This window comes from Oncorhynchus clarkii, chromosome 7 (genome assembly GCF_045791955.1).
Source record: "Oncorhynchus clarkii lewisi isolate Uvic-CL-2024 chromosome 7, UVic_Ocla_1.0, whole genome shotgun sequence".
In the NCBI taxonomy this organism is placed as follows: Eukaryota; Metazoa; Chordata; class Actinopteri; order Salmoniformes; family Salmonidae; genus Oncorhynchus; species Oncorhynchus clarkii.
In genome coordinates, this window is record NC_092153.1 from 82,041,370 (window position 1) to 82,068,869 (window position 27,500).

General features: G+C 49.0%; 1 protein-coding gene across 2 annotated transcripts in view; it reads right to left on the bottom strand.

Moving 5' to 3' along the window:
- LOC139413907 (ring finger protein 123) overlaps positions 1–27,500 on the bottom strand; it is a 257,740-nt gene that overhangs the window by 144,957 nt on the left and 85,283 nt on the right. For both annotated transcript variants that reach the window (XM_071161754.1, XM_071161755.1), the window contains exons 31-32: positions 23,153–23,292; positions 18,504–18,692 (exon numbers count right to left, since the gene is read on the bottom strand). In XM_071161754.1, the coding sequence (XP_071017855.1) occupies positions 18,504–18,692; positions 23,153–23,292 (329 nt within the window). The remainder of the gene's footprint in view (positions 1–18,503; positions 18,693–23,152; positions 23,293–27,500) is intronic.

Below are 27,500 nucleotides of genomic sequence, written 5' to 3' on the forward strand. Positions count from 1 at the left end.
ACTGTCTAGGCAACCCTCTACTGTCTAGGTAACCCTCTACTGTCTAAGCAACCCTCTACTGTCTAGGTAACCCTCTACTGTCTAGGCAACCCTCTACTGTCTAGGCAACCCTCTACTGTCTAGGCAACCCTCTACTGTCTAGGTAACCCTCTACTGTCTAGGTAACCCTCTACTGTCTAAGCAACCCTCTACTGTCTAGGTAACCCTCTACTGTCTAGGCAACCCTCTACTGTCTAGGCAACCCTCTACTGTCTAAGCAACCCTCTACTGTCTAGGCAACCCTCTACTGTCTAGGCAACCCTCTACTGTCTAAGCAACCCTCTACTGTCTAGGATGCCCTCTACTGTCTAGGCAACCCTCTACTGTCTAAGCAACCCTCTACTGTCTAGGCAACCCTCTACTGTCTAGGTAACCCTCTACTGTCTAAGCAACCCTCTACTGTCTAGGTAACCCTCTACTGTCTAGGCAACCCTCTACTGTCTAGGTAACCCTCTACTGTCTAGGCAACCCTCTACTGTCTAGGCAACCCTCTACTGTCTAGGCAACCCTCTACTGTCTAAGCAACCCTCTACTGTCTAGGTAACCCTCTACTGTCTAAGCAACCCTCTACTGTCTAGGTAACCCTCTACTGTCTAGGCAACCCTCTACTGTCTAGGCAACCCTCTACTGTCTAAGCAACCCTCTACTGTCTAGGCAACCCTCTACTGTCTAGGCAACCCTCTACTGTCTAGGCAACCCTCTACTGTCTAGGCAACCCTCTACTGTCTAGGCAACCCTCTACTGTCTAGGCAACCCTCTACTGTCTAGGCAACCCTCTACTGTCTAGGCAACCCTCTACTGTCTAGGTAACCCTCTACTGTCTAGGCAACCCTCTACTGTCTAGGTAACCCTCTACTGTCTAGGCAACCCTCTACTGTCTAGGCAACCCTCTACTGTCTAGGCAACCCTCTACTGTCTAGGCAACCCTCTACTGTCTAGGCAACCCTCTACTGTCTAAGCAACCCTCTACTGTCTAGGTAACCCTCTACTGTCTAGGCAACCCTCTACTGTCTAGGCAACCCTCTACTGTCTAGGCAACCCTCTACTGTCTAGGCAACCCTCTACTGTCTAGGCAACCCTCTACTGTCTAAGCAACCCTCTACTGTCTAGGCAACCCTCTACTGTCTAGGCAACCCTCTACTGTCTAAGCAACCCTCTACTGTCTAGGATGCCCTCTACTGTCTAGGCAACCCTCTACTGTCTAAGCAACCCTCTACTGTCTAGGCAACCCTCTACTGTCTAGGTAACCCTCTACTGTCTAAGCAACCCTCTACTGTCTAGGTAACCCTCTACTGTCTAGGCAACCCTCTACTGTCTAGGCAACCCTCTACTGTCTAGGCAACCCTCTACTGTCTAAGCAACCCTCTACTGTCTAGGCAACCCTCTACTGTCTAGGCAACCCTCTACTGTCTAAGCAACCCTCTACTGTCTAGGCAACCCTCTACTGTCTAGGCAACCCTCTACTGTCTAGGCAACCCTCTACTGTCTAGGCAACCCTCTACTGTCTAGGTAACCCTCTACTGTCTAGGCAACCCTCTACTGTCTAAGCAACCCTCTACTGTCTAGGCAACCCTCTACTGTCTAGGCAACCCTCTACTGTCTAAGCAACCCTCTACTGTCTAGGCAACCCTCTACTGTCTACCCTCTACTGTCAACCCTCTACTGTCTAGGCAACCCTCTACTGTCTAGGTAACCCTCTACTGTCTAGGCAACCCTCTACTGTCTAGGCAACCCTCTACTGTCTAGGCAACCCTCTACTGTCTAGGCAACCCTCTACTGTCTAGGCAACCCTCTACTGTCTAAGCAACCCTCTACTGCAACCCTCTACTGTCTAGGCAACCCTCTACTGTCTAGGCAACCCTCTACTGTCTAGGCAACCCTCTACTGTCTAGGCAACCCTCTACTGTCTAAGCAACCCTCTACTGTCTAGGCAACCCTCTACTGTCTAGGCAACCCTCTACTGTCTAGGCAACCCTCTACTGTCTAGGCAACCCTCTACTGTCTAGGCAACCCTCTACTGTCTAGGTAACCCTCTACTGTCTAGGCAACCCTCTACTGTCTACTGGTAACCCTCTACTGTCTAGGCAACCCTCTACTGTCTAGGCAACCCTCTACTGTCTAGGCAACCCTCTACTGTCTAGGCAACCCTCTACTGTCTAAGGCAACCCTCTACTGTCTAGCAACCCTCTACTGTCTAGGCAACCCTCTACTGTCTAGGCAACCCTCTACTGTCTAGGCAACCCTCTACTGTCTAGGCAACCCTCTACTGTCTAGGCAACCCTCTACTGTCTAGGCAGCCCTCTACTGTCTAGGCAACCCTCTACTGTCTAGGCAACCCTCTACTGTCTAAGCAACCCTCTACTGTCTAGGCAACCCTCTACTGTCTAGGTAACCCTCTACTGTCTAGGCAACCCTCTACTGTCTAGGCAACCCTCTACTGTCTAGGCAACCCTCTACTGTCTAGGCAACCCTCTACTGTCTAGGCAACCCTCTACTGTCTAGGCAACCCTCTACTGTCTAGGCAACCCTCTACTGTCTAGGCAACCCTCTACTGTCTAGGCAACCCTCTACTGTCTAGGTAACCCTCTACTGTCTAGGCAACCCTCTACTGTCTAGGCAACCCTCTACTGTCTAGGCAACCCTCTACTGTCTAGCAACCCTCTACTGTCTAGGTAACCCTCTACTGTCTAGGCAACCCTCTACTGTCTAGGCAACCCTCTACTGTCTAGGCAACCCTCTACTGTCTAGGCAACCCTCTACTGTCTAGCAACCCTCTACTGTCTAGGCAACCCTCTACTGTCTAGGCAACCCTCTACTGTCTAGGCAACCCTCTACTGTCTAGGCAACCCTCTACTGTCTAGGCAACCCTCTACTGTCTAGGCAACCCTCTACTGTCTAAGCAACCCTCTACTGTCTAGGCAACCCTCTACTGTCTAGGCAACCCTCTACTGTCTAAGCAACCCTCTACTGTCTAGGTCTAGGCAACCCTCTACTGTCTAGGCAACCCTCTACTGTCTAGGCAACCCTCTACTGTCTAGGCAACCCTCTACTGTCTAGGCAACCCTCTACTGTCTAGGCAACCCTCTACTGTCTAGGCAACCCTCTACTGTCTAGGCAACCCTCTACTGTCTAGGCAACCCTCTACTGTCTAGGCAACCCTCTACTGTCTAGGCAACCCTCTACTGTCTAGGCAACCCTCTACTGTCTAAGCAACCCTCTACTGTCTAGGCAACCCTCTACTGTCTAGGCAACCCTCTACTGTCTAAGCAACCCTCTACTGTCTAGGGCAACCCTCTACTGTCTAGGCAACCCTCTACTGTCTAAGCAACCCTCTACTGTCTAGGCAACCCTCTACTGTCTAGGCAACCCTCTACTGTCTAGGCAACCCTCTACTGTCTAGGCAACCCTCTACTGTCTAGGCAACCCTCTACTGTCTAGGCAACCCTCTACTGTCTAGGCAACCCTCTACTGTCTAAGCAACCCTCTACTGTCTAGGCAACCCTCTACTGTCTAGGCAACCCTCTACTGTCTAGGCAACCCTCTACTGTCTAGGCAGCCCTCTACTGTCTAGGCAACCCTCTACTGTCTAAGCAACCCTCTACTGTCTAGGCAACCCTCTACTGTCTAGGCAACCCTCTACTGTCTAAGCAACCCTCTACTGTCTAGGCAACCCTCTACTGTCTAGGCAACCCTCTACTGTCTAAGCAACCCTCTACTGTCTAGGCAACCCTCTACTGTCTACTGTCTAGGCAACCCTCTACTGTCTAGGCAACCCTCTACTGTCTAGGCAACCCTCTACTGTCTAGGCAACCCTCTACTGTCTAGGCAACCCTCTACTGTCTAGGCAACCCTCTACTGTCTAGGCAACCCTCTACTGTCTAGGCAACCCTCTACTGTCTAGGCAACCCTCTACTGTCTAGGCAACCCTCTACTGTCTAGGCAACCCTCTACTGTCTAGGCAACCCTCTACTGTCTAGGCAACCCTCTACTGTCTAGGCAACCCTCTACTGTCTAGGCAACCCTCTACTGTCTAGGCAACCCTCTACTGTCTAGGCAACCCTCTACTGTCTAGGCAACCCTCTACTGTCTAGGCAACCCTCTACTGTCTAGGCAACCCTCTACTGTCTAGGCAACCCTCTACTGTCTAGGCAACCCTCTACTGTCTAGGCAACCCTCTACTGTCTAGGCAACCCTCTACTGTCTAGGCAACCCTCTACTGTCTAGGCAACCCTCTACTGTCTAGGCAACCCTCTACTGTCTAGGCAACCCTCTACTGTCTAGGTAACCCTCTACTGTCTAGGCAACCCTCTACTGTCTAGGCAACCCTCTACTGTCTAGGCAACCCTCTACTGTCTAGGCAACCCTCTACTGTCTAGGCAACCCTCTACTGTCTAGGCAACCCTCTACTGTCTAGGCAACCCTCTACTGTCTAGGCAACCCTCTACTGTCTAGGCAACCCTCTACTGTCTAGGCAACCCTCTACTGTCTAAGCAACCCTCTACTGTCTAGGCAACCCTCTACTGTCTAGGCAACCCTCTACTGTCTAGGCAACCCTCTACTGTCTAGGCAACCCTCTACTGTCTAGGCAACCCTCTACTGTCTAAGCAACCCTCTACTGTCTAGGCAACCCTCTACTGTCTAGGCAACCCTCTACTGTCTAGGCAACCCTCTACTGTCTAGGCAACCCTCTACTGTCTAGGCAACCCTCTACTGTCTAAGCAACCCTCTACTGTCTAGGCAACCCTCTACTGTCTAGGCAACCCTCTACTGTCTAGGCAACCCTCTACTGTCTAGGCAACCCTCTACTGTCTAGGCAACCCTCTACTGTCTAGGTAACCCTCTACTGTCAACCCTCTACTGTCTAGGCAACCCTCTACTGTCTAGGCAACCCTCTACTGTCTAGGCAACCCTCTACTGTCTAGGCAACCCTCTACTGTCTAGGCAACCCTCTACTGTCTAGGCAACCCTCTACTGTCTAGGCAACCCTCTACTGTCTAGGCAACCCTCTACTGTCTAGGCAACCCTCTACTGTCTAGGCAACCCTCTACTGTCTAGGCAACCCTCTACTGTCTAAGCAACCCTCTACTGTCTAGGCAACCCTCTACTGTCTAGGCAACCCTCTACTGTCTAAGCAACCCTCTACTGTCTAGGCAACCCTCTACTGTCTAGGCAACCCTCTACTGTCTAGGCAACCCTCTACTGTCTAGGCAACCCTCTACTGTCTAGGCAACCCTCTACTGTCTAGGCAACCCTCTACTGTCTAGGCAACCCTCTACTGTCTAGGCAACCCTCTACTGTCTAGGCAACCCTCTACTGTCTAACCCTCTACTGTCTAGGCAACCCTCTACTGTCTAGGTCTAGGCAACCCTCTACTGTCTAGGCAACCCTCTACTGTCTAGGCAACCCTCTACTGTCTAGGCAACCCTCTACTGTCTAGGCAACCCTCTACTGTCTAGGCAACCCTCTACTGTCTAGGCAACCCTCTACTGTCTAGGCAACCCTCTACTGTCTAGGCAACCCTCTACTGTCTAGGCAACCCTCTACTGTCTAGGTCTAACCCTCTACTGTCTAGGCAACCCTCTACTGTCTAGGCAACCCTCTACTGTCTAGGCAACCCTCTACTGTCTAGGCAACCCTCTACTGTCTAGGCAACCCTCTACTGTCTAGGCAACCCTCTACTGTCTAGGCAACCCTCTACTGTCTAGGCAACCCTCTACTGTCTAGGCAACCCTCTACTGTCTAGGCAACCCTCTACTGTCTAGGCAACCCTCTACTGTCTAGGCAACCCTCTACTGTCTAGGCAACCCTCTACTGTCTAGGCAACCCTCTACTGTCTAGGCAACCCTCTACTGTCTAGGCAACCCTCTACTGTCTAGGCAACCCTCTACTGTCTAGGTAACCCTCTACTGTCTAGGCAACCCTCTACTGTCTAGGCAACCCTCTACTGTCTAGGCAACCCTCTACTGTCTAGGCAACCCTCTACTGTCTAGGTAACCCTCTACTGTCTACTGTCTAGGCAACCCTCTACTGTCTAGGCAACCCTCTACTGTCTAGGCAACCCTCTACTGTCTAGGCAACCCTCTACTGTCTAGGCAACCCTCTACTGTCTAGGCAACCCTCTACTGTCTAGGCAACCCTCTACTGTCTAGGCAACCCTCTACTGTCTAGGCAACCCTCTACTGTCTAGGCAACCCTCTACTGTCTAGGCAACCCTCTACTGTCTAGGCAACCCTCTACTGTCTAGGCAACCCTCTACTGTCTAGGCAACCCTCTACTGTCTAGGCAACCCTCTACTGTCTAGGCAACCCTCTACTGTCTAGGCAACCCTCTACTGTCTAGGCAACCCTCTACTGTCTAGGCAACCCTCTACTGTCTAAGCAACCCTCTACTGTCTAGGCAACCCTCTACTGTCTAGGCAACCCTCTACTGTCTAGGCAACCCTCTACTGTCTAGGCAACCCTCTACTGTCTAGGCAACCCTCTACTGTCTAGGCAACCCTCTACTGTCTAGGCAACCCTCTACTGTCTAGGCAACCCTCTACTGTCTAGGCAACCCTCTACTGTCTAGGCAACCCTCTACTGTCTAGGCAACCCTCTACTGTCTAGGCAACCCTCTACTGTCTAGGCAACCCTCTACTGTCTAGGCAACCCTCTACTGTCTACTGTCTAGGCAACCCTCTACTGTCTAGGCAACCCTCTACTGTCTAGGCAACCCTCTACTGTCTAGGCAACCCTCTACTGTCTAGGCAACCCTCTACTGTCTAGGCAACCCTCTACTGTCTAGGCAACCCTCTACTGTCTAGGCAACCCTCTACTGTCTAGGCAACCCTCTACTGTCTAGGTAACCCTCTACTGTCTAGGCAACCCTCTACTGTCTAGGTCTAGGTAACCCTCTACTGTCTAGGTAACCCTCTACTGTCTAGGTCAACCCTCTACTGTCTAGGCAACCCTCTACTGTCTAGGCAACCCTCTACTGTCTAGGCAACCCTCTACTGTCTAGGCAACCCTCTACTGTCTAGGCAACCCTCTACTGTCTAGGCAACCCTCTACTGTCTAGGCAACCCTCTACTGTCTAAGCAACCCTCTACTGTCTAGGCAACCCTCTACTGTCTAGGCAACCCTCTACTGTCTAGCCCTCTACTGTCTAACCCTCTACTGTCTAGGCAACCCTCTACTGTCTAGGCAACCCTCTACTGTCTAGGCAACCCTCTACTGTCTAGGCAACCCTCTACTGTCTAGGCAACCCTCTACTGTCTAAGCAACCCTCTACTGTCTAGGCAACCCTCTACTGTCTAAGCAACCCTCTACTGTCTAGGCAACCCTCTACTGTCTAAGCAACCCTCTACTGTCTAGGCAACCCTCTACTGTCTAGGCAACCCTCTACTGTCTAGGCAACCCTCTACTGTCTAGGCAACCCTCTACTGTCTAGGTAACCCTCTACTGTCTAGGCAGCCCTCTACTGTCTAGGCAACCCTCTACTGTCTAAGCAACCCTCTACTGTCTAGGCAACCCTCTACTGTCTAGGTAACCCTCTACTGTCTAGGCAACCCTCTACTGTCTAAGCAACCCTCTACTGTCTAGGCAACCCTCTACTGTCTAAGCAACCCTCTACTGTCTAGGCAACCCTCTACTGTCTAAGCAACCCTCTACTGTCTAGGCAACCCTCTACTGTCTAGGCAACCCTCTACTGTCTAGGCAACCCTCTACTGTCTAGGCAACCCTCTACTGTCTAGGCAACCCTCTACTGTCTAGGCAACCCTCTACTGTCTAGGCAACCCTCTACTGTCTAAGCAACCCTCTACTGTCTAAGCAACCCTCTACTGTCTAGGCAACCCTCTACTGTCTAGGTAACCCTCTACTGTCTAGGCAACCCTCTACTGTCTAAGCAACCCTCTACTGTCTAGGCAACCCTCTACTGTCTAAGCAACCCTCTACTGTCTAGGCAACCCTCTACTGTCTGCAACCCTCTACTGTCTAGGCAACCCTCTACTGTCTAGGCAACCCTCTACTGTCTAGGCAACCCTCTACTGTCTAGGCAGGTCTAACCCTCTACTGTCTAGGCAACCCTCTACTGTCTAGCAACCCTCTACTGTCTAGGCAACCCTCTACTGTCTAGGCAACCCTCTACTGTCTAGGCAACCCTCTACTGTCTAGGCAACCCTCTACTGTCTAGCAACCCTCTACTGTCTAGGCAACCCTCTACTGTCTAGGCAACCCTCTACTGTCTAGGCAACCCTCTACTGTCTAGGCAACCCTCTACTGTCTAGGCAACCCTCTACTGTCTAGGCAACCCTCTACTGTCTAGGCAACCCTCTACTGTCTAGGCAACCCTCTACTGTCTAGGCAACCCTCTACTGTCTAGGCAACCCTCTACTGTCTAGGCAACCCTCTACTGTCTAGGTAACCCTCTACTGTCTAGGCAACCCTCTACTGTCTAGGCAACCCTCTACTGTCTAGGCAACCCTCTACTGTCTGTCTAGGCAACCCTCTACTGTCTAGGCAACCCTCTACTGTCTAGGCAACCCTCTACTGTCTAGGCAACCCTCTACTGTCTAGGCAACCCTCTACTGTCTAGGCAACCCTCTACTGTCTAGGCAACCCTCTACTGTCTAGGCAACCCTCTACTGTCTAGGCAACCCTCTACTGTCTAGGCAACCCTCTACTGTCTAGCAACCCTCTACTGCAACCCTCTACTGTCTAGGCAACCCTCTACTGTCTAAGCAACCCTCTACTGTCTAGGCAACCCTCTACTGTCTAGGTCTACTGGCAACCCTCTACTGTCTACTGTCTAGGCAACCCTCTACTGTCTAGGCAACCCTCTACTGTCTAAGCAACCCTCTACTGTCTAGGCAACCCTCTACTGTCTAGGCAACCCTCTACTGTCTAGGTAACCCTCTACTGTCTAGGCAGCCCTCTACTGTCTAGGCAACCCTCTACTGTCTAGGCAACCCTCTACTGTCTAGGCAACCCTCTACTGTCTAGGCAACCCTCTACTGTCTAGGCAACCCTCTACTGTCTAGGCAACCCTCTACTGTCTAGGCAACCCTCTACTGTCTAGGCAACCCTCTACTGTCTAGGCAACCCTCTACTGTCTAGGCAACCCTCTACTGTCTAGGCAACCCCTACTGTCTCTCTACTGTCTAGGCAACCCTCTACTGTCTAGGCAACCCTCTACTGTCTAGGCAACCCTCTACTGTCTAGGCAACCCTCTACTGTCTAGGCAACCCTCTACTGTCTACTGGCAACCCTCTACTGTCTAGGCAACCCTCTACTGTCTAGGCAACCCTCTACTGTCTAGGCAACCCTCTACTGTCTAGGCAACCCTCTACTGTCTAGGCAACCCTCTACTGTCTAGGCAACCCTCTACTGTCTAGGCAACCCTCTACTGTCTAGGCAACCCTCTACTGTCTAGGCAACCCTCTACTGTCTAGGCAACCCTCTACTGTCTAGGCAACCCTCTACTGTCTAGGCAACCCTCTACTGTCTAGGCAACCCTCTACTGTCTAGGTAACCCTCTACTGTCTAGGCAACCCTCTACTGTCTAGGCAACCCTCTACTGTCTAGGTAACCCTCTACTGTCTAGGCAACCCTCTACTGTCTAGGCAACCCTCTACTGTCTAGGCAACCCTCTACTGTCTAGGCAACCCTCTACTGTCTAGGCAACCCTCTACTGTCTAGGCAACCCTCTACTGTCTAGCAACCCTCTACTGTCTAGGCAACCCTCTACTGTCTAGGCAACCCTCTACTGTCTAGGCAACCCTCTACTGTCTAGGCAACCCTCTACTGTCTAGGCAACCCTCTACTGTCTAGGCAACCCTCTACTGTCTAGGCAGCCCTCTACTGTCTAGGCAACCCTCTACTGTCTAAGCAACCCTCTACTGTCTAGGCAACCCTCTACTGTCTAGGTAACCCTCTACTGTCTAGGCAACCCTCTACTGTCTAAGCAACCCTCTACTGTCTAGGCAACCCTCTACTGTCTAGGCAACCCTCTACTGTCTAGGCAACCCTCTACTGTCTAGGCAACCCTCTACTGTCTAGGCAACCCTCTACTGTCTAGGCAACCCTCTACTGTCTAGGCAACCCTCTACTGTCTAGGCAACCCTCTACTGTCTAGCAACCCTCTACTGCAGGCAACCCTCTACTGTCTAGGCAACCCTCTACTGTCTAGGCAACCCTCTACTGTCTAGGCAACCCTCTACTGTCTAGGCAACCCTCTACTGTCTAGGCAACCCTCTACTGTCTAGGCAACCCTCTACTGTCTAGGCAACCCTCTACTGTCTAGGCAACCCTCTACTGTCTAGGCAACCCTCTACTGTCTAGGCAACCCTCTACTGTCTAGGCAACCCTCTACTGTCTAGGCAACCCTCTACTGTCTAGGCAACCCTCTACTGTCTAGGCAACCCTCTACTGTCTAGGCAACCCTCTACTGTCTAGGCAACCCTCTACTGTCTAGGCAACCCTCTACTGTCTAGGCAACCCTCTACTGTCTAGGCAACCCTCTACTGTCTAGGCAACCCTCTACTGTCTAGGCAACCCTCTACTGTCTAGGCAACCCTCTACTGTCTAGGCAACCCTCTACTGTCTAGGCAACCCTCTACTGTCTAGGCAACCCTCTACTGTCTAGGCAACCCTCTACTGTCTAGGCAACCCTCTACTGTCTAGGCAACCCTCTACTGTCTAGGCAACCCTCTACTGTCTAGGCAACCCTCTACTGTCTAGGCAACCCTCTACTGTCTAGGCAACCCTCTACTGTCTAGGCAACCCTCTACTGTCTAGGCAACCCTCTACTGTCTAGGCAACCCTCTACTGTCTAGTCTAAGCAACCCTCTACTGTCTAGGCAACCCTCTACTGTCTAGGCAACCCTCTACTGTCTAGGCAACCCTCTACTGTCTAGGCAACCCTCTACTGTCTAAGCAACCCTCTACTGTCTAGGCAACCCTCTACTGTCTAGCAACCCTCTACTGCAACCCTCTACTGTCTAGGCAACCCTCTACTGTCTAGGCAACCCTCTACTGTCTAGGCAACCCTCTACTGTCTAGGTAACCCTCTACTGTCTAGGCAGCCCTCTACTGTCTAGGCAACCCTCTACTGTCTAAGCAACCCTCTACTGTCTAGGCAACCCTCTACTGTCTAGGTAACCCTCTACTGTCTAGGCAACCCTCTACTGTCTAAGCAACCCTCTACTGTCTAGGCAACCCTCTACTGTCTAAGCAACCCTCTACTGTCTAGGCAACCCTCTACTGTCTAAGCAACCCTCTACTGTCTAGGCAACCCTCTACTGTCTAGGCAACCCTCTACTGTCTAGGCAACCCTCTACTGTCTAGGCAACCCTCTACTGTCTAGGCAACCCTCTACTGTCTAGGTAACCCTCTACTGTCAACCCTCTACTGTCTAGGCAACCCTCTACTGTCTAGGCAACCCTCTACTGTCTAGGCAACCCTCTACTGTCTAGGCAACCCTCTACTGTCTAGGCAACCCTCTACTGTCTAGGCAACCCTCTACTGTCTACTGTCTAGGCAACCCTCTACTGTCTAGGCAACCCTCTACTGTCTAGGCAACCCTCTACTGTCTAGGCAACCCTCTACTGTCTAGGCAACCCTCTACTGTCTAGGCAACCCTCTACTGTCTAGGCAACCCTCTACTGTCTAGGCAACCCTCTACTGTCTAGGCAACCCTCTACTGTCTAGGCAACCCTCTACTGTCTAGGCAACCCTCTACTGTCTAGGCAACCCTCTACTGTCTAGGCAACCCTCTACTGTCTAGGCAACCCTCTACTGTCTAGCAACCCTCTACTGTCTAGGCAACCCTCTACTGTCTAGGCAACCCTCTACTGTCTAGGCAACCCTCTACTGTCTAGGCAACCCTCTACTGTCTAGCAACCCTCTACTGTCTAGGCAACCCTCTACTGTCTAACCCTCTACTGCTAACCCTCTACTGTCTAGGCAACCCTCTACTGTCTACCCTCTACTGTCTAGGCAACCCTCTACTGTCTAGGCAACCCTCTACTGTCTAACCCTCTACTGTCTAACCCTCTACTGTCTAGGCAACCCTCTACTGTCTAGGCAACCCTCTACTGTCTAGGCAACCCTCTACTGTCTAGGCAACCCTCTACTGTCTAGGCAACCCTCTACTGTCTAGGCAACCCTCTACTGTCTAGGCAACCCTCTACTGTCTAGGTCTAGGCAACCCTCTACTGTCTAGGCAACCCTCTACTGTCTAGGCAACCCTCTACTGTCTAGGCAACCCTCTACTGTCTAGGCAACCCTCTACTGTCTAGGCAACCCTCTACTGTCTAGGCAACCCTCTACTGTCTAGGCAACCCTCTACTGTCTAGGCAACCCTCTACTGTCTAGGCAACCCTCTACTGTCTAGGCAACCCTCTACTGTCTAGGCAACCCTCTACTGTCTAGGCAACCCTCTACTGTCTAGGCAACCCTCTACTGTCTAGGCAACCCTCTACTGTCTAGGCAACCCTCTACTAGGTCTACTGGCAACCCTCTACTGTCTAGGCAACCCTCTACTGTCTAGGCAACCCTCTACTGTCTAGGCAACCCTCTACTGTCTAGGCAACCCTCTACTGTCTAGGCAACCCTCTACTGTCTAGGCAACCCTCTACTGTCTAGGCAACCCTCTACTGTCTAGCAACCCTCTACTGTCTAGGCAACCCTCTACTGTCTAGGCAACCCTCTACTGTCTAGGCAGGCAACCCTCTACTGTCTAGGCAACCCTCTACTGTCTAGGCAACCCTCTACTGTCTAGGCAACCCTCTACTGTCTAGGCAACCCTCTACTGTCTAGGCAACCCTCTACTGTCTAACCCTCTACTGTCTAGGCAACCCTCTACTGTCTAGGCACCCTCTACTGTCTAGGCTCTACTGTCTAGGCAACCCTCTACTGTCTAGGCAACCCTCTACTGTCTAGGCAACCCTCTACTGTCTAGGCAACCCTCTACTGTCTAGGCAACCCTCTACTGTCTAGGCAACCCTCTACTGTCTAGGCAACCCTCTACTGTCTAGGCAACCCTCTACTGTCTAGGCAACCCTCTACTGTCTAGGCAACCCTCTACTGTCTAGGCAACCCTCTACTGTCTAGGCAACCCTCTACTGTCTAGGCAACCCTCTACTGTCTAGGCAACCCTCTACTGTCTAGGCAACCCTCTACTGTCCAACCCTCTACTGTCTAGGCAACCCTCTACTGTCTAGTCTAAGGCAACCCTCTACTGTCTAGGCAACCCTCTACTGTCTAACCCTCTACTGTCTAGGCAACCCTCTACTGTCTAGGCAACCCTCTACTGTCTAGGCAACCCTCTACTGTCTAGGCAACCCTCTACTGTCTAGGCAACCCTCTACTGTCTAGGCAACCCTCTACTGTCTAGGCAACCCTCTACTGTCTAGGCAACCCTCTACTGTCTAGGCAACCCTCTACTGTCTAGGCAACCCTCTACTGTCTAGGCAACCCTCTACTGTCTAGGCAACCCTCTACTGTCTAGGCAACCCTCTACTGTCTAGGCAACCCTCTACTGTCTAGGCTACTGTCTAGGCAACCCTCTACTGTCTAGGCAACCCTCTACTGTCTAGGGTCTAGGCAACCCTCTACTGTCTAGGCAACCCTCTACTGTCTAGGCAACCCTCTACTGTCTAGGCAACCCTCTACTGTCTAGGCAACCCTCTACTGTCTAGGCAACCCTCTACTGTCTAGGTAACCCTCTACTGTCTAGGCAACCCTCTACTGTCTAGGCAACCCTCTACCTCTACTGTCTAGGCAACCCTCTACTGTCTAGGCAACCCTCTACTGTCTAGGCAACCCTCTACTGTCTAGGCAACCCTCTACTGTCTAACCCTCTACTGTCTAGGCAACCCTCTACTGTCTAGGCAACCCTCTACTGTCTAGGCAACCCTCTACTGTCTAGGCAACCCTCTACTGTCTAGGCAACCCTCTACTGTCTAGGCAACCCTCTACTGTCTAGGCAACCCTCTACTGTCTAGGCAACCCTCTACTGTCTAGGCAACCCTCTACTGTCTAGGCAACCCTCTACTGTCTAACCCTCTACTGTCTAGGCAACCCTCTACTGTCTAGGCAACCCTCTACTGTCTAGGCAACCCTCTACTGTCTAGGCAACCCTCTACTGTCTAGGCAACCCTCTACTGTCTAGGCAACCCTCTACTGTCTAGGCAACCCTCTACTGTCTAGGCAACCCTCTACTGTCTAGGCAACCCTCTACTGTCTAGGCACCCTCTACTGTCTAGGCCTCTACTGTCTAGGCAACCCTCTACTGTCTAGGCAACCCTCTACTGTCTAGGCAACCCTCTACTGTCTAGGCAACCCTCTACTGTCTAGGCAACCCTCTACTGTCTAGGCAACCCTCTACTGTCTAGGCAACCCTCTACTGTCTAGGCAGCCCTCTACTGTCTAGGGCAACCCTCTACTGTCTAGGCAACCCTCTACTGTCTAGGCAACCCTCTACTGTCTAGGCAACCCTCTACTGTCTAGGCAACCCTCTACTGTCTAGGCAACCCTCTACTGTCTAGGCAACCCTCTACTGTCTAGGCAACCCTCTACTGTCTAGGCAACCCTCTACTGTCTAGGCAACCCTCTACTGTCTAGGCAACCCTCTACTGTCTAGGCAACCCTCTACTGTCTAGGCAACCCTCTAGGCAACCCTCTACTGTCTAGGCAACCCTCTACTGTCTAGGCAACCCTCTACTGTCTAGGCAACCCTCTACTGTCTAGGCAACCCTCTACTGTCTAGGCAACCCTCTACTGTCTAGGCAACCCTCTACTGTCTAGGCAACCCTCTACTGTCTAGGCAACCCTCTACTGTCTAGGCAACCCTCTACTGTCTAGGCAACCCTCTACTGTCTAGGCAACCCTCTACTGTCTAGGCAACCCTCTACTGTCTAGGCAACCCTCTACTGTCTAGGCAACCCTCTACTGTCTAGGCAACCCTCTACTGTCTAGGCAACCCTCTACTGTCTAGGCAACCCTCTACTGTCTAGGCAACCCTCTACTGTCTAGGCAACCCTTTACTGTCTAGGCAACCCTCTACTGTCTAGGCAACCCTCTACTGTCTAGGCAACCCTCTACTGTCTAGGCAACCCTCTACTGTCTAGGCAACCCTCTACTGTCTAGGTAACCCTCTACTGTCTAAGCAACCCTCTACTGTCTAAGCAACCCTCTACTGTCTAGGCAACCCTCTACTGTCTAGGCAACCCTCTACTGTCTAGGCAACCCTCTACTGTCTAGGCAACCCTCTACTGTCTAGGCAACCCTCTACTGTCTAGGCAACCCTCTACTGTCTAGGCAACCCTCTACTGTCTAGGTAACCCTCTACTGTCTAAGCAACCCTCTACTGTCTAGGTAACCCTCTACTGTCTAGGCAACCCTCTACTGTCTAGGTAACCCTCTACTGTCTAGGTAACCCTCTACTGTCTAAGCAACCCTCTACTGTCTAGGCAACCCTCTACTGTCTAGGCAACCCTCTACTGTCTAGGCAACCCTCTACTGTCTAGGCAACCCTCTACTGTCTAGGCAACCCTCTACTGTCTAGGCAACCCTCTACTGTCTAGGCAACCCTCTACTGTCTAGGCAACCCTCTACTGTCTAGGCAACCCTCTACTGTCTAGGCAACCCTCTACTGTCTAGGCAACCCTCTACTGTCTAGGCAACCCTCTACTGTCTAGGCAACCCTCTACTGTCTAGGTAACCCTCTACTGTCTAAGCTGACATAGGAAATTGTTTAAATAAGGTCATACCATGGATCATTTAGCTATTTGATTTTGAATTTTAATCCCCCTTGAAGCATCCCAAAAAAAACATTAAAACATTATTTGATGAAACACTGAATTTGGTCCTTACTGCTCTTAGCCATTAGAAACACATTGAATAACAGATAGTCCTTACTGCTATTAGCCAATAGAAACACATTGAATAACAGATAGTCCTTACTGCTATTAGCCCATAGAAACACATTGAATAACAGCTAGTCCTTACTGCTATTAGCCAATAGAAACACATTGAATAACAGATAGTCCTTACTGCTATTAGCCAATAGAAACACATTGAATAACAGATAGTCCTTAATGCTATTAGCCAATAGAAACACATTGAATAACAGAGTCCTTACTGCTATTAGCCAATAGAAACACATTGAATAACAGATAGTCCTTACTGCTATTAGCCCATAGAAACACATTGAATAACAGATAGTCCTTACTGCTATTAGCCCATAGAAACACATGGAATAACAGATAGTCCTTACTGCTATTAGCCAATAGAAACACATTGAATAACAGATAGTCCTTACTGCTATTAGCCAATAGAAACACATTGAATAACAGATAGTCCTTACTGCTATTAGCCAATAGAAACACATTGAATAACAGATAGTCCTTACTGCTATTAGCCAATAGAAACACACTGAATAACAGATGGTCCTTACTGCTATTAGCCAATAGAAACACATTGAACAACAGATAGTCCTTACTGCTATTAGCCAATAGAAACACGCTATTAGCCAATAGAAACACATTGAATAACAGATAGTCCTTACTGCTATTAGCCCATAGAAACACATTGAATAACAGATAGTCCTTACTGCTATTAGCCAATAGAAACACATTGAATAACAGATAGTCATTACTGCTATTAGCCCATAGAAACACATTGAATAACAGATAGTCCTTACTGCTATTAGCAACACAATGAATAACAGATAGTCCTTACTGCTATTAGCCCATAGAAACACATTGAATAACAGATAGTCCTTACTGCTATTAGCCCATAGAAACACATGGAATAACAGATAGTCCTTACTGCTATTAGCCCATAGAAACACATTGAATAACAGATAGTCCTTACTGCTATTAGCCAATAGAAACACATTGAATAACAGATTCACTACATGGAACAGATAGACCCCCTCTCCCAAAAAAATTAAAAATCTAAAGGAAGTTTGTTCTGAAGTGTCTGTTCTTTATATCTAAGAGATAAAAGATCAGGGAAATATTTTATTGTTTTGTTTATGCATTTAACTCCTTATTGTTTGGCACTAAACTACCTCCATATATACTTCCATTTATTTTTTCCTCGAGCAGAACAACCAACATGTGCGTTGTTGGTACGACACTCACCTTTCCACAGAGGGGTCATATTAACGTATAGGTCAAACCGTACAGACGATTTAGTGAGAAGACGGATTTTTTTTCAGGATGTCTCGTGGTCTAACACACTCTAGCTCAGACACTTTTTAACGCAGAAGTGTGATAGACGGACGCGGTGGATTGAGACTTGGGATTGCAAAATAAACATATCTCCAGCTTAAACTGACAGATTTTGATGGGGATTTTTGTATTATGCTAATTTGATCTTCACGGGGCCGCGGATATGGATAATAGGGGGGCGGGGGGGGGGGGGTTAATGAATTCAGCAAGGCTACAGGAGCGGTTACTTTCCCATGTGAATTGCAAAAATCACTGAAGCCTTATATCTCCCTCTCTAACCTTAAGCATCAGCTGTCAGAGCAGCTTACCGATCACTGTCCCTGTACACAGCCCATCTGTAAATAGCCCACCCAACTACCTCATCCCCATATTGTTATTTATCCTCTTGCTCTTTTGCACCCCAGTATCTCTACTTGCACATCATCATCTGCACATCTATCACTCCAGTGTTAATGCTAAATTGTAATTATTTCACCTCTATGACCTATTCATTTCCTTACCTCCCTACTCTTCTACATTTGCACACACTGTACATAGATTTTTCTATTGTGTTATTGACTGTACGTTTGTTTATGTGTAACTCTGTGTTGTTGTTTTTTGTCGCACTGCTTTGCTTTATCTTATCTCTGGCCAGGTCGCAGTTGTAAATGAGAACTTGTTCTATACTAGCCTACCTGGTTAAATGAAAATAAAAAAACTTTTTTTTTTTTTTTTTTATAATCACTGCCTTCTGTGTTCGGGACCACAGAATAATATGATGACTTCATAGCATTCTCTTTCCATGTCATTTCACTCCAGTAAGTTTTTTTTTATTTTACCTTTATTTAACTAGGCAAGTCAGTTAACAACAAATTCTTATTTTCAATGACGGCCTAGGAACAGTGGGTTAACTGCCTGTTCAGGGGCAGAACAACAGATTTGTACCTTGTCAGCTCGGGGGTTTGAACTTGCAACCTTCCGGTTACTAGTCCAACGCTCTAACCTCAGATGTACATTCAGCCGGTAGAGACAAAGGCCAAGTCCTTTTGTGAAGTAATACGGGCTAGAGGGTAGGGAGCGTTTCTGGACGTGGCCGTGGTCAGCATTCTACACTCTTCCTTTTCAAACCGTGAAATATTGACCCGATGAGCTGCGGCGACAACGTCCTCTTATGACATCACAATACCCCAAAACAAACAAGTTAATCAACCAATCATTCAATCAACCAATTCACTTAACCAACAAATTGAATCCTGTGCCGTCTCACCTGAGCCAATCGTCTGAGCAGCAGTTCAGCGGAGGGGCGTGTCCAGTCGAGGAAGATCTGCGGGACCAGGGTGACTGTCATCTCTAGGACCCGCAGAAGGCTGACGGAAAGGTCGAAACACGTAGCGCACACCTTCAGCTGCCTTGTGTCCACAAAGTTACGCTCGGGACGTTCAGCTGCCTGCTGAATCTGGAGGGGAGATAAATAAGGTACTTTACAGCAGGCTTTCTAAAAACCAAAAATCGTATAAAGCAGCTTCTCTCCCCCCTCTACTACCCTAACACATTAAATTCTGTTATTACGATCTAGCTATTTGATTATCTATTTTAGGACACTTCGGGAGTAGATGAAAACGTGTATACTTAAGCTTATATGAAAACATCAAGGAAGATCGCAAGGTAATAATTGTGTGTGTGTACAAAAGAATATATATGCATTGCATTCAAATGCGATTTTTGCCACGATCTCTTTAATAAATGTGGCCCGCAGGACAGGGAAAGACACGCCTATTGAAATTATTCACACATTTTGATGTGTTACAGCCTGAATTTAAAAGGGATACATTTTAATATATATATATATATATATACTGCTCAAAAAAATAAAGGGAACACTTCAAAAGGTTGCAAAGTTCAAGGGGGCCGAATACTTTCGCAAGGCACTGTATATGTGTATGTGTATGTGTATATATATATATATACACACAGTGCCTTGCGAAAGTATTCGGCCCCCTTGAACTTTGCGACCTTTTGCCACATTTCAGGCTTCAAACATAAAGATATAAAACTGTATTTTTTTGTGAAGAATCAACAACAAGTGGGACACAATAATGAAGTGGAACGACATTTATTGGATATTTCAAACTTTTTTAACAAATCAAAAACTGAAAAATTGGGCGTGCAAAATTATTCAGCCCCTTTAAGTTAATACTTTGGAGCGCCACCTTTTGCTGCGATTACAGCTGTAAGTCGCTTGGGGTATGTCTCTATCAGTTTTGCACATCGAGAGACGGAAATTATTTCCCATTCCTCCTTGCAAAACAGCTCGAGCTCAGTGAGGTTGGATGGAGAGCATTTGTGAACAGCAGTTTTCAGTTCTTTCCACAGATTCTCGATTGGATTCAGGTCTGGACTTTGACTTGGCCATTCTAACACCTGGATATGTTTATTTTTGAACCATTCCATTGTAGATTTTGCTTTATGTTTTGGATCATTGTCTTGTTGGAAGACAAATCTCCGTCCCAGTCTCAGGTCTTTTGCAGACTCCATCAGGTTTTCTTCCAGAATGGTCCTGTATTTGGCTCCATCCATCTTCCCATCAATTTTAACCATCTTCCCTGTCCCTGCTGAAGAAAAGCAGGCCCAAACCATGATGCTGCCACCACCATGTTTGACAGTGGGGATGGTGTGTTCAGCTGTGTTGCTTTTACGCCAAACATAACGTTTTGCATTGTTGCCAAAAAGTTCAATTTTGGTTTCATCTGACCAGAGCACCTTCTTCCACATGTTTGGTGTGTCTCCCAGGTGGCTTGTGGCAAACTTTAAACGACACTTTTTATGGATATCTTTAAGAAATGGCTTTCTTCTTGCCACTCTTCCATAAAGGCCAGATTTGTGCAATATACAACTGATTGTTGTCCTATGGACAGAGTCTCCCACCTCAGCTGTAGATCTCTGCAGTTCATCCAGAGTGATCATGGGCCTCTTGGCTGCATCTCTGATCAGTCTTCTCCTTGTATGAGCTGAAAGTTTAGAGGGACGGCCAGGTCTTGGTAGATTTGCAGTGGTCTGATACTCCTTCCATTTCAATATTATCGCTTGCACAGTGCTCCTTGGGATGTTTAAAGCTTGGGAAATCTTTTTGTATCCAAATCCGGCTTTAAACTTCTTCACAACAGTATCTCGGACCTGCCTGGTGTGTTCCTTGTTCTTCATGATGCTCTCTGCGCTTTTGACGGACCTCTGAGACTATCACAGTGCAGGTGCATTTATACAGAGACTTGATTACACACAGGTGGATTGTATTTATCCTCATTAGTCATTTAGGTCAACATTGGATCATTCAGAGATCCTCACTGAACTTCTGGAGAGAGTTTGCTGTACTGAAAGTAAAGGGGCTGAATAATTTTGCACGCCCAATTTTTCAGTTTTTGGTTTGTTAAAAAAGTTTGAAATATCCAATAAATGTCGTTCCACTTCATGATTGTGTCCCACTTGTTGTTGTTTCTTCACAAAAAAGTACAGTTTTATATCTTTATGTTTGAAGCCTGAAATGTGGCAAAAGGTCGCAAAGTTCAAGGGGGCCGAATACTTTCGCAAGGCACTGTATATATATATACTGCTCAAAAAAATAAAGGGAACACTAAAATAACACATCCTAGATTTGAATGAATGAAATATTCTTATTAAATACTTGTTTCTTTACATAGTTGAATGTGCTGACAACAAAATCACACAAAAAATGATCAATGGAAATCAAATGTATCAACCCATGGAGGTCTGGATTTGGAGTCACACTCAAAATTAAAGTGGAAAACCACACTACAGGCTGATCCAACTTTGATGTAATGTCCTTAAAACAAGTCAAAATTAGACTCAGTAGGGTGTGTGGCCTCCACGTGCCTGTATGACCTCCATACAACGCCTGGGCATGCTCCTGATGAGGTGGCGGATGGTCTCCAGAGGGATCTCCTCCCAGACCTGGACTAAAGCATCCGCCAACTCCTGGACAGTCTGTGGTGCAACGTGGCGTTGGTGGATGGAGCGAGGCATGATGTCCCAGATGTGCTCAATTGGATTCAGGTCTGGGGAACGGGCGGGCCAGTCCATAGCATCAATGCCTTCCTCTTGCAGGAACTGCTGACACACTCCAGCCACATGAGGTCTAGCATTGTCTTGCATTAGGAGGAACCCAGGGCCAACAGCACCAGCATATGGTCTCACAAGGGGTCTGAGGATCTCATCTCGATACCTAATGGCAGTCAGGCTACCTCTGGCGAGCACATGGAGGGCTGTGCTGCCCCCCCAAAGAAATGCCACCCCTCACCATGACTGACCCACCGCCAAACCGGTCATGCTGGAGGATGTTGCAGGCAGCAGAACGTTCTCCACGGTGTCTCCAGACTCTGTCACGTCTGTCACATGTGCTCAGTGTGAACCTGCTTTCATCTGTGAAGAGCACAGGGCACCAGTGGCGAATTTGCCAATCTTGGTGTTCTCTGGCAAATGAAAAACATCCTGCACGGTGTTGGGCTGTAAGCACAACCCCCACCCTGTGGACGTTGGGCCCTCATACCACCCTCATGGAGTCTGTTTCTGACCGTTTGAGCAGACACATGCACATTTGTGGCCTGCTGGAGGTCATTTTGCAGGGCTCTTGCAGTGCTCCTCCTGCTCCTCCTTGCACAAAGGCAGAGGTAGCGGTCCTGCTGCTGGGCTGTTGCGGTCCTGCTGCTGGGTTGTTGCGGTCTTGCTGCTAGGTTGTTGCCCTCCTACGGCCTCCTCCACGTCTCCTGATGTACTGGCCTGTCTCTTGGTAGCGCCTCCATGCTCTGGACACTACGTTGACAGACACAGCAAACCTTCTTGCCACAGCTCGCATTGATGTGCCATCCTGGATGAGCTGCACTACCTGAGCCACTTGTGTGGGTTGTAGACTCCATCTCATGCTACCACTAGAGTGAAAGCACCGCCAGCATTCAAAAGTGACCAAAACATCAGCCAGGAAGCATAGGAACTGAGAAGTTGTCTGTGGTCACCACCTACTTCTATGTGTAAATCAGGCCAGGTAACCTATAGGCCTACTTCTATGTGTAAGTCAGGCCAGGTAGCCTATAGGCCTACTTCTATGTGTAAATCAGGCCAGGTACCCTATAGGCCTACTTCTATGTGTAAATCAGGCCAGGTAGCCTATAGACCTACTTCTATGTGTAAATCAGGCCAGGTAGCCTATAGACCTACTTCTATGCTTAAATCAGGCCAGGTAACCTATAGGCCTAGTTCTGTGTGTGTGCATCCTTACTTAACATTGACAGGAGCGCTCCAAACAAAATACAATGACTAAATTGACGAAACTCGTCAACAGAATGAAATAAACCTAAACTTGTTAAATAGGTTGTGCGCTCTGCAAAAGTGCCCATTCTGACAAGGTAAACAGTTAAAAGACTAATAATAATAATAAATAATAATAATAAATTGAATGCATTAAGAGAAATGATCTTAACCAAACAAACATTGTAGATGAGAAATGATAGGAATTAACGGTTAATGTAGGTTACTACTGGTGACGCATGTAACGGGGAATTGATAGGCACTAACAAATCAAGGTAAACAATTCACACAATTACAGTTATTAAACAATGAATGTGCGCACAAATTGGCGGGAGACACTTGCATCGTGCATTTTTAGAGAGACTGTCCTTCTTGGACTGTGCCCTTCACGCCGGCCCCCGCAATGGATTAGTTCACCGAGACGATTAGTTCACCGAGACGGGCTCGAATCACACAGGTGTCTCATTTGCCATTAAAATAAATATATATATTTGACAACAAAAAAATAAGTTGGTTGACCAAAAGCCTATCGACCAAACAATCGAATACTTGTAATTGGGGTCAGCCCTAGCAGGAAGTGATGTCGATTTCTATGCTCACCTCCTGGATCATGCCTATAAACTCTGAAAAGGCCCAGTTGAGCTGGTTGAGAACAGAATTGAGGAAGGAGGCGGCCATGTCTTTATCCAGAGAGAGCAGCTCCGCCATGTGTCTCTGCAGCAGGAGGGACGGGCACGGCTCTGTAACGACCAATCAGAGAGGAGAATACTGTCACACAACCAATTAGAGGAGAGAATACTGCAGGACCTTTTGGTACGGAACACCATGGCAAAACGTTTTGAAACTTACAGAAATAAAAAAATAATTGTTTGTCTTCTGTTTTATTCACAAGTCCCCAGCAGCAGATTATACAGCCCTAACTAACTCATAGCATGACGCTGTGCAGAATGGGGGTTGATATGACAGTACACAGAATAGATTGATCAAAGACACACATATCCCCCCCTGCATGATACTCATGACATACTAACTATAACAGATTTCACATCATGACACGTTCTATTCAGATTGGATAAAGAGATGCACTGGACCACAATGGCTGAGGCAGGACGTGCCCGAGGATGACGCAGGACGTGCCCGAGGCTGACGCAGGACGTGCCAGAGGCTGAGGCAGGACGTGCCCGAGGCTGAGGCAGGACGTGCCCATGGCTGAGGCAGGACGTGCCCGAGGCTGAGGCAGGACGTGCCAGAGGCTGAGGCAGGACGTGCCAGAGGCTGAGGCAGGACGTGCCCGAGGCTGAGGCAGGACGTGCCAGAGGCTGAGGCAGGACGTGCCCGAGGCTGAGGCAGGACGTGCCCGAGGCAGGACGTGCCCAATGCTGAGACAGGACGTGCCAGAGGCTGAGGCAGGACGTGCCCGAGGCTGACGCAGGACGTGCCAGAGGCTGAGGCAGGACGTGCCAGAGGCTGAGGCAGGACGTGCCAGAGGCTGAGGCAGGACGTGCCAGAGGCTGTGGGTGAAGCAGGACGTCCCAGAGGCTGTGGGTGAAGCAGGACGCCAGAGGCTGTGGGTGAAGCAGGACGCCAGAGGCTGTGGGTGAAGCAGGACGCCAGAGGCTGTGGGTGAAGCAGGACGCCAGAGGCTGTGGGTGAAGCCTGAATTACCAGGCGACAAAGCCAAAGTAACATGCTTGCTAGATGTCTGGTGGTACAAGTAGGAAAGTAAACAAATACCATTTGTATCTCGGGCTGTTACCTCCCGACAGCTGTTTCCCAGAAGCAGTTTTTTGAGACAACATCCATTCAGCCATCTCCTCGTCCACACAGTCCGAAAGCTATCATCAACTACTACAGCCATCTCCTCATCCACACAGTACTAGAGCTATCATCAACTACTACAGCCATCTCCTCGTCCACACAGTACTAGAGCTATCATAAATTACTACAGCCATCTCCCCGTCCACACAGTACTAGAGCTATCATCAATTACTTCAGCCATCTCCTCCTCGTCCACACAGTCCGAGAGCTATCATCAATTACTTCAGCCATCTCCTCCTCGTCCACACAGTCCGAGAGCTATCATCAATTACTTCAGCCATCTCCAGGGTATTGTGATCAGAGGATGAAAGACAGAGGGACCTCGCATCCCCCTCTGTCCCTGTACTACGGAGGACCTCTCATCCCATACTGTGAAGGACCTCTCATCCCGTACTGTGGAGGACCTCTCATCCCGTACTGTGGAGGACCTCTCATCCCGTACTGTGGAGGACCTCTCATCCCGTACTGTGGAGGACCTCTCATCCCGTACTGTGGAGGACCTCTCATCCCGTACTGTGGAGGACCTCTCATCCCGTACTGTGGAGGACCTCTCATCCCGTACTGTGGAGGACCTCTCATCCCGTACTGTGGAGGACCTCTCATCCCGTACTGTGGAGGACCTCTCATCTCGTACTGTGAAGGACCTCTCATCCCGTACTGTGGAGGACCTCTCATCCCGTACTGTGGAGGACCTCTCATCCCGTACTGTGGAGGACCTCTCATCCCGTACTGTGGAGGACCTCTCATCCCATACTGTGGAGGACCTCTCATCCCCCTCCATCCCCGAACTGTGGAGGACCTCTCATCCCGTACTGTGGAGGACCTCTCATCCCGTACTGTGGAGGATCTCTCATCCCGTACTGTGGAGGACCTCTCATCCCCCTCCATCCCCATACTGTGGAGGACCTCTCATCCCATACTGTGGAGGACCTCTCATCCGATACTGTGGAGGACCTCTCATCCCCCTCCATCCCCGAACTGTGGAGGACCTCTCATCCCGTACTGTGAAGGACCTCTCATCCCGTACTGTGGAGGACCTCTCATCCCGTACTGTGGAGGACCTCTCATCCCGTACTGTGGAGGACCTCTCATCCCGTACTGTGGAGGACCTCTCATCCCGTACTGTGGAGGACCTCTCATCCCGTACTGTGGAGGACCTCTCATCCCGTACTGTGGAGGACCTCTCATTCCGTACTGTGGAGGACCTCTCATCCCTTACTGTGGAGGACCTCTCATCCCGTACTGTGAAGGATAGGCTGTAAATGTAACACCTTATCACAGAGGGAGAGAGAAACATCCACATCCCACATGACAAAAGCATTGTAACGTCGCTCTTGAAGGACAAGGGGTTCTCAATAAACCTCGTCAAGCGTACCAACCAATCATTGAGCAGGACAGTGTTGTCGCTCTTTAAGGAGAGATAACCTTTAGATTTAATTAACTTCACACAATAATATTCTATACGCTGTGTGGCTGCACACTGGCCTACAGAGACTAGCCGGGGGATGTACTGGGTAGCAGGGGAGAGTTTTCGGACAGAGGACAGCAGTGTGAAGCAGGTGTACTGTATGGATGAATAGATCTCCTCTGGCTCCCAACTAGCTGATGGAGGGTAATGTTCTATTATTCTGCCTGATGTCTCCCCCCTCCTCTCTTCACCCCACCCAGGGACTGTCTGGGGAGATTGGATAAGGGATTGATGGATGGACAGTCTGTTATATTACCCTGCCCAATCTCTCCTTTCCTTTCTCATTACAAACGTTGCCTTCACACCTCCTCCAGTCCACCCATCACTGTCATCCATAAAGATACATGATGTTTCCCTCCACCCATCACTGTCATCCACACAGATACATGATGTTTCACTGCACCCATCACTGTCATCCACACAGATACATGATGTTTCCCTGCACCCATCACTGTCATCCACACAGATACATGATGTTTCCCTGCACCCATACAGATGCATGATGTTTCCCTGCACCCATCACTGTCATCCACACAGATACATGATGTTTCTCTCCACCCATCACTGTCATCCACACAGATACATGATGTTTCCCTCCACAGATGCATGATGTTTCCCTCCACAGATACATGATGTTTCCCTCCACAGCCATAGATGCATGATGTTTCCCTCCACAGATGCATGATGTTTCCCTCCACAGATACATGATGTTTCCCTCCACAGATACATGATGTTTCCCTCCACAGATACATGATGTTTCCCTCCACAGATACATGATGTTTCCCTCCACAGATACATGATGTTTCCCTCCACAGATACATGATGTTTCCCTCCACAGATACATGATGTTTCCCTCCACAGATGCATGATGTTTCCCTCCACAGATGCATGATGTTTCCCTCCACAGATGCATGATGTTTCCCTCCACAGATGCATGATGTTTCCCTCCACAGATGCATGATGTTTCCCTCCACAGATGCATGATGTTTCCCTCCACAGATGCATGATGTTTCCCTCCACAGATGCATGATGTTTCCCTCCACAGATACATGTTTCCCTCCACAGATGCATGATGTTTCCCTCCACGGATGCATGATGTTTCCCTCCACAGATGCATGATGTTTCCCTCCACAGATGCATGATGTTTCCCTCCACAGATGCATGATGTTTCCCTCCACAGATACATGATGTTTCCCTCCACAGCCGCATGATGTTTCCCTCCACAGATACATGATGTTTCCTTCCACAGATGCATGATGTTTCCCTCCACAGATACATGATGTTTCCCTCCACAGATGCATGACGTTTCCCTCCACAGATGCATGATGTTTCCCTCCACAGATGCATGATGTTTCCCTCCACAGATGCATGATGTTTCCCTCCACAGATGCATGATGTTTCCCTCCACAGATGCATGATGTTTCCCTCCACAGATGCATGATGTTTCCCTCCACAGATACATGATGTTTCCCTCCACAGCCAAAGGCGTTGATTTTTTATTTCACCTTTATTTAACCAGGTAGGCCTGTTGAGAACTAGTTCTCATTTACAACTGCGACCTGGCCCAAGATAAAGCAAAGCAGCGTGACACTAACAAACACAGAGTTACACATAAACAAATATACAGTCAAGTATACAATAGAAAAAGTATATATATACAGT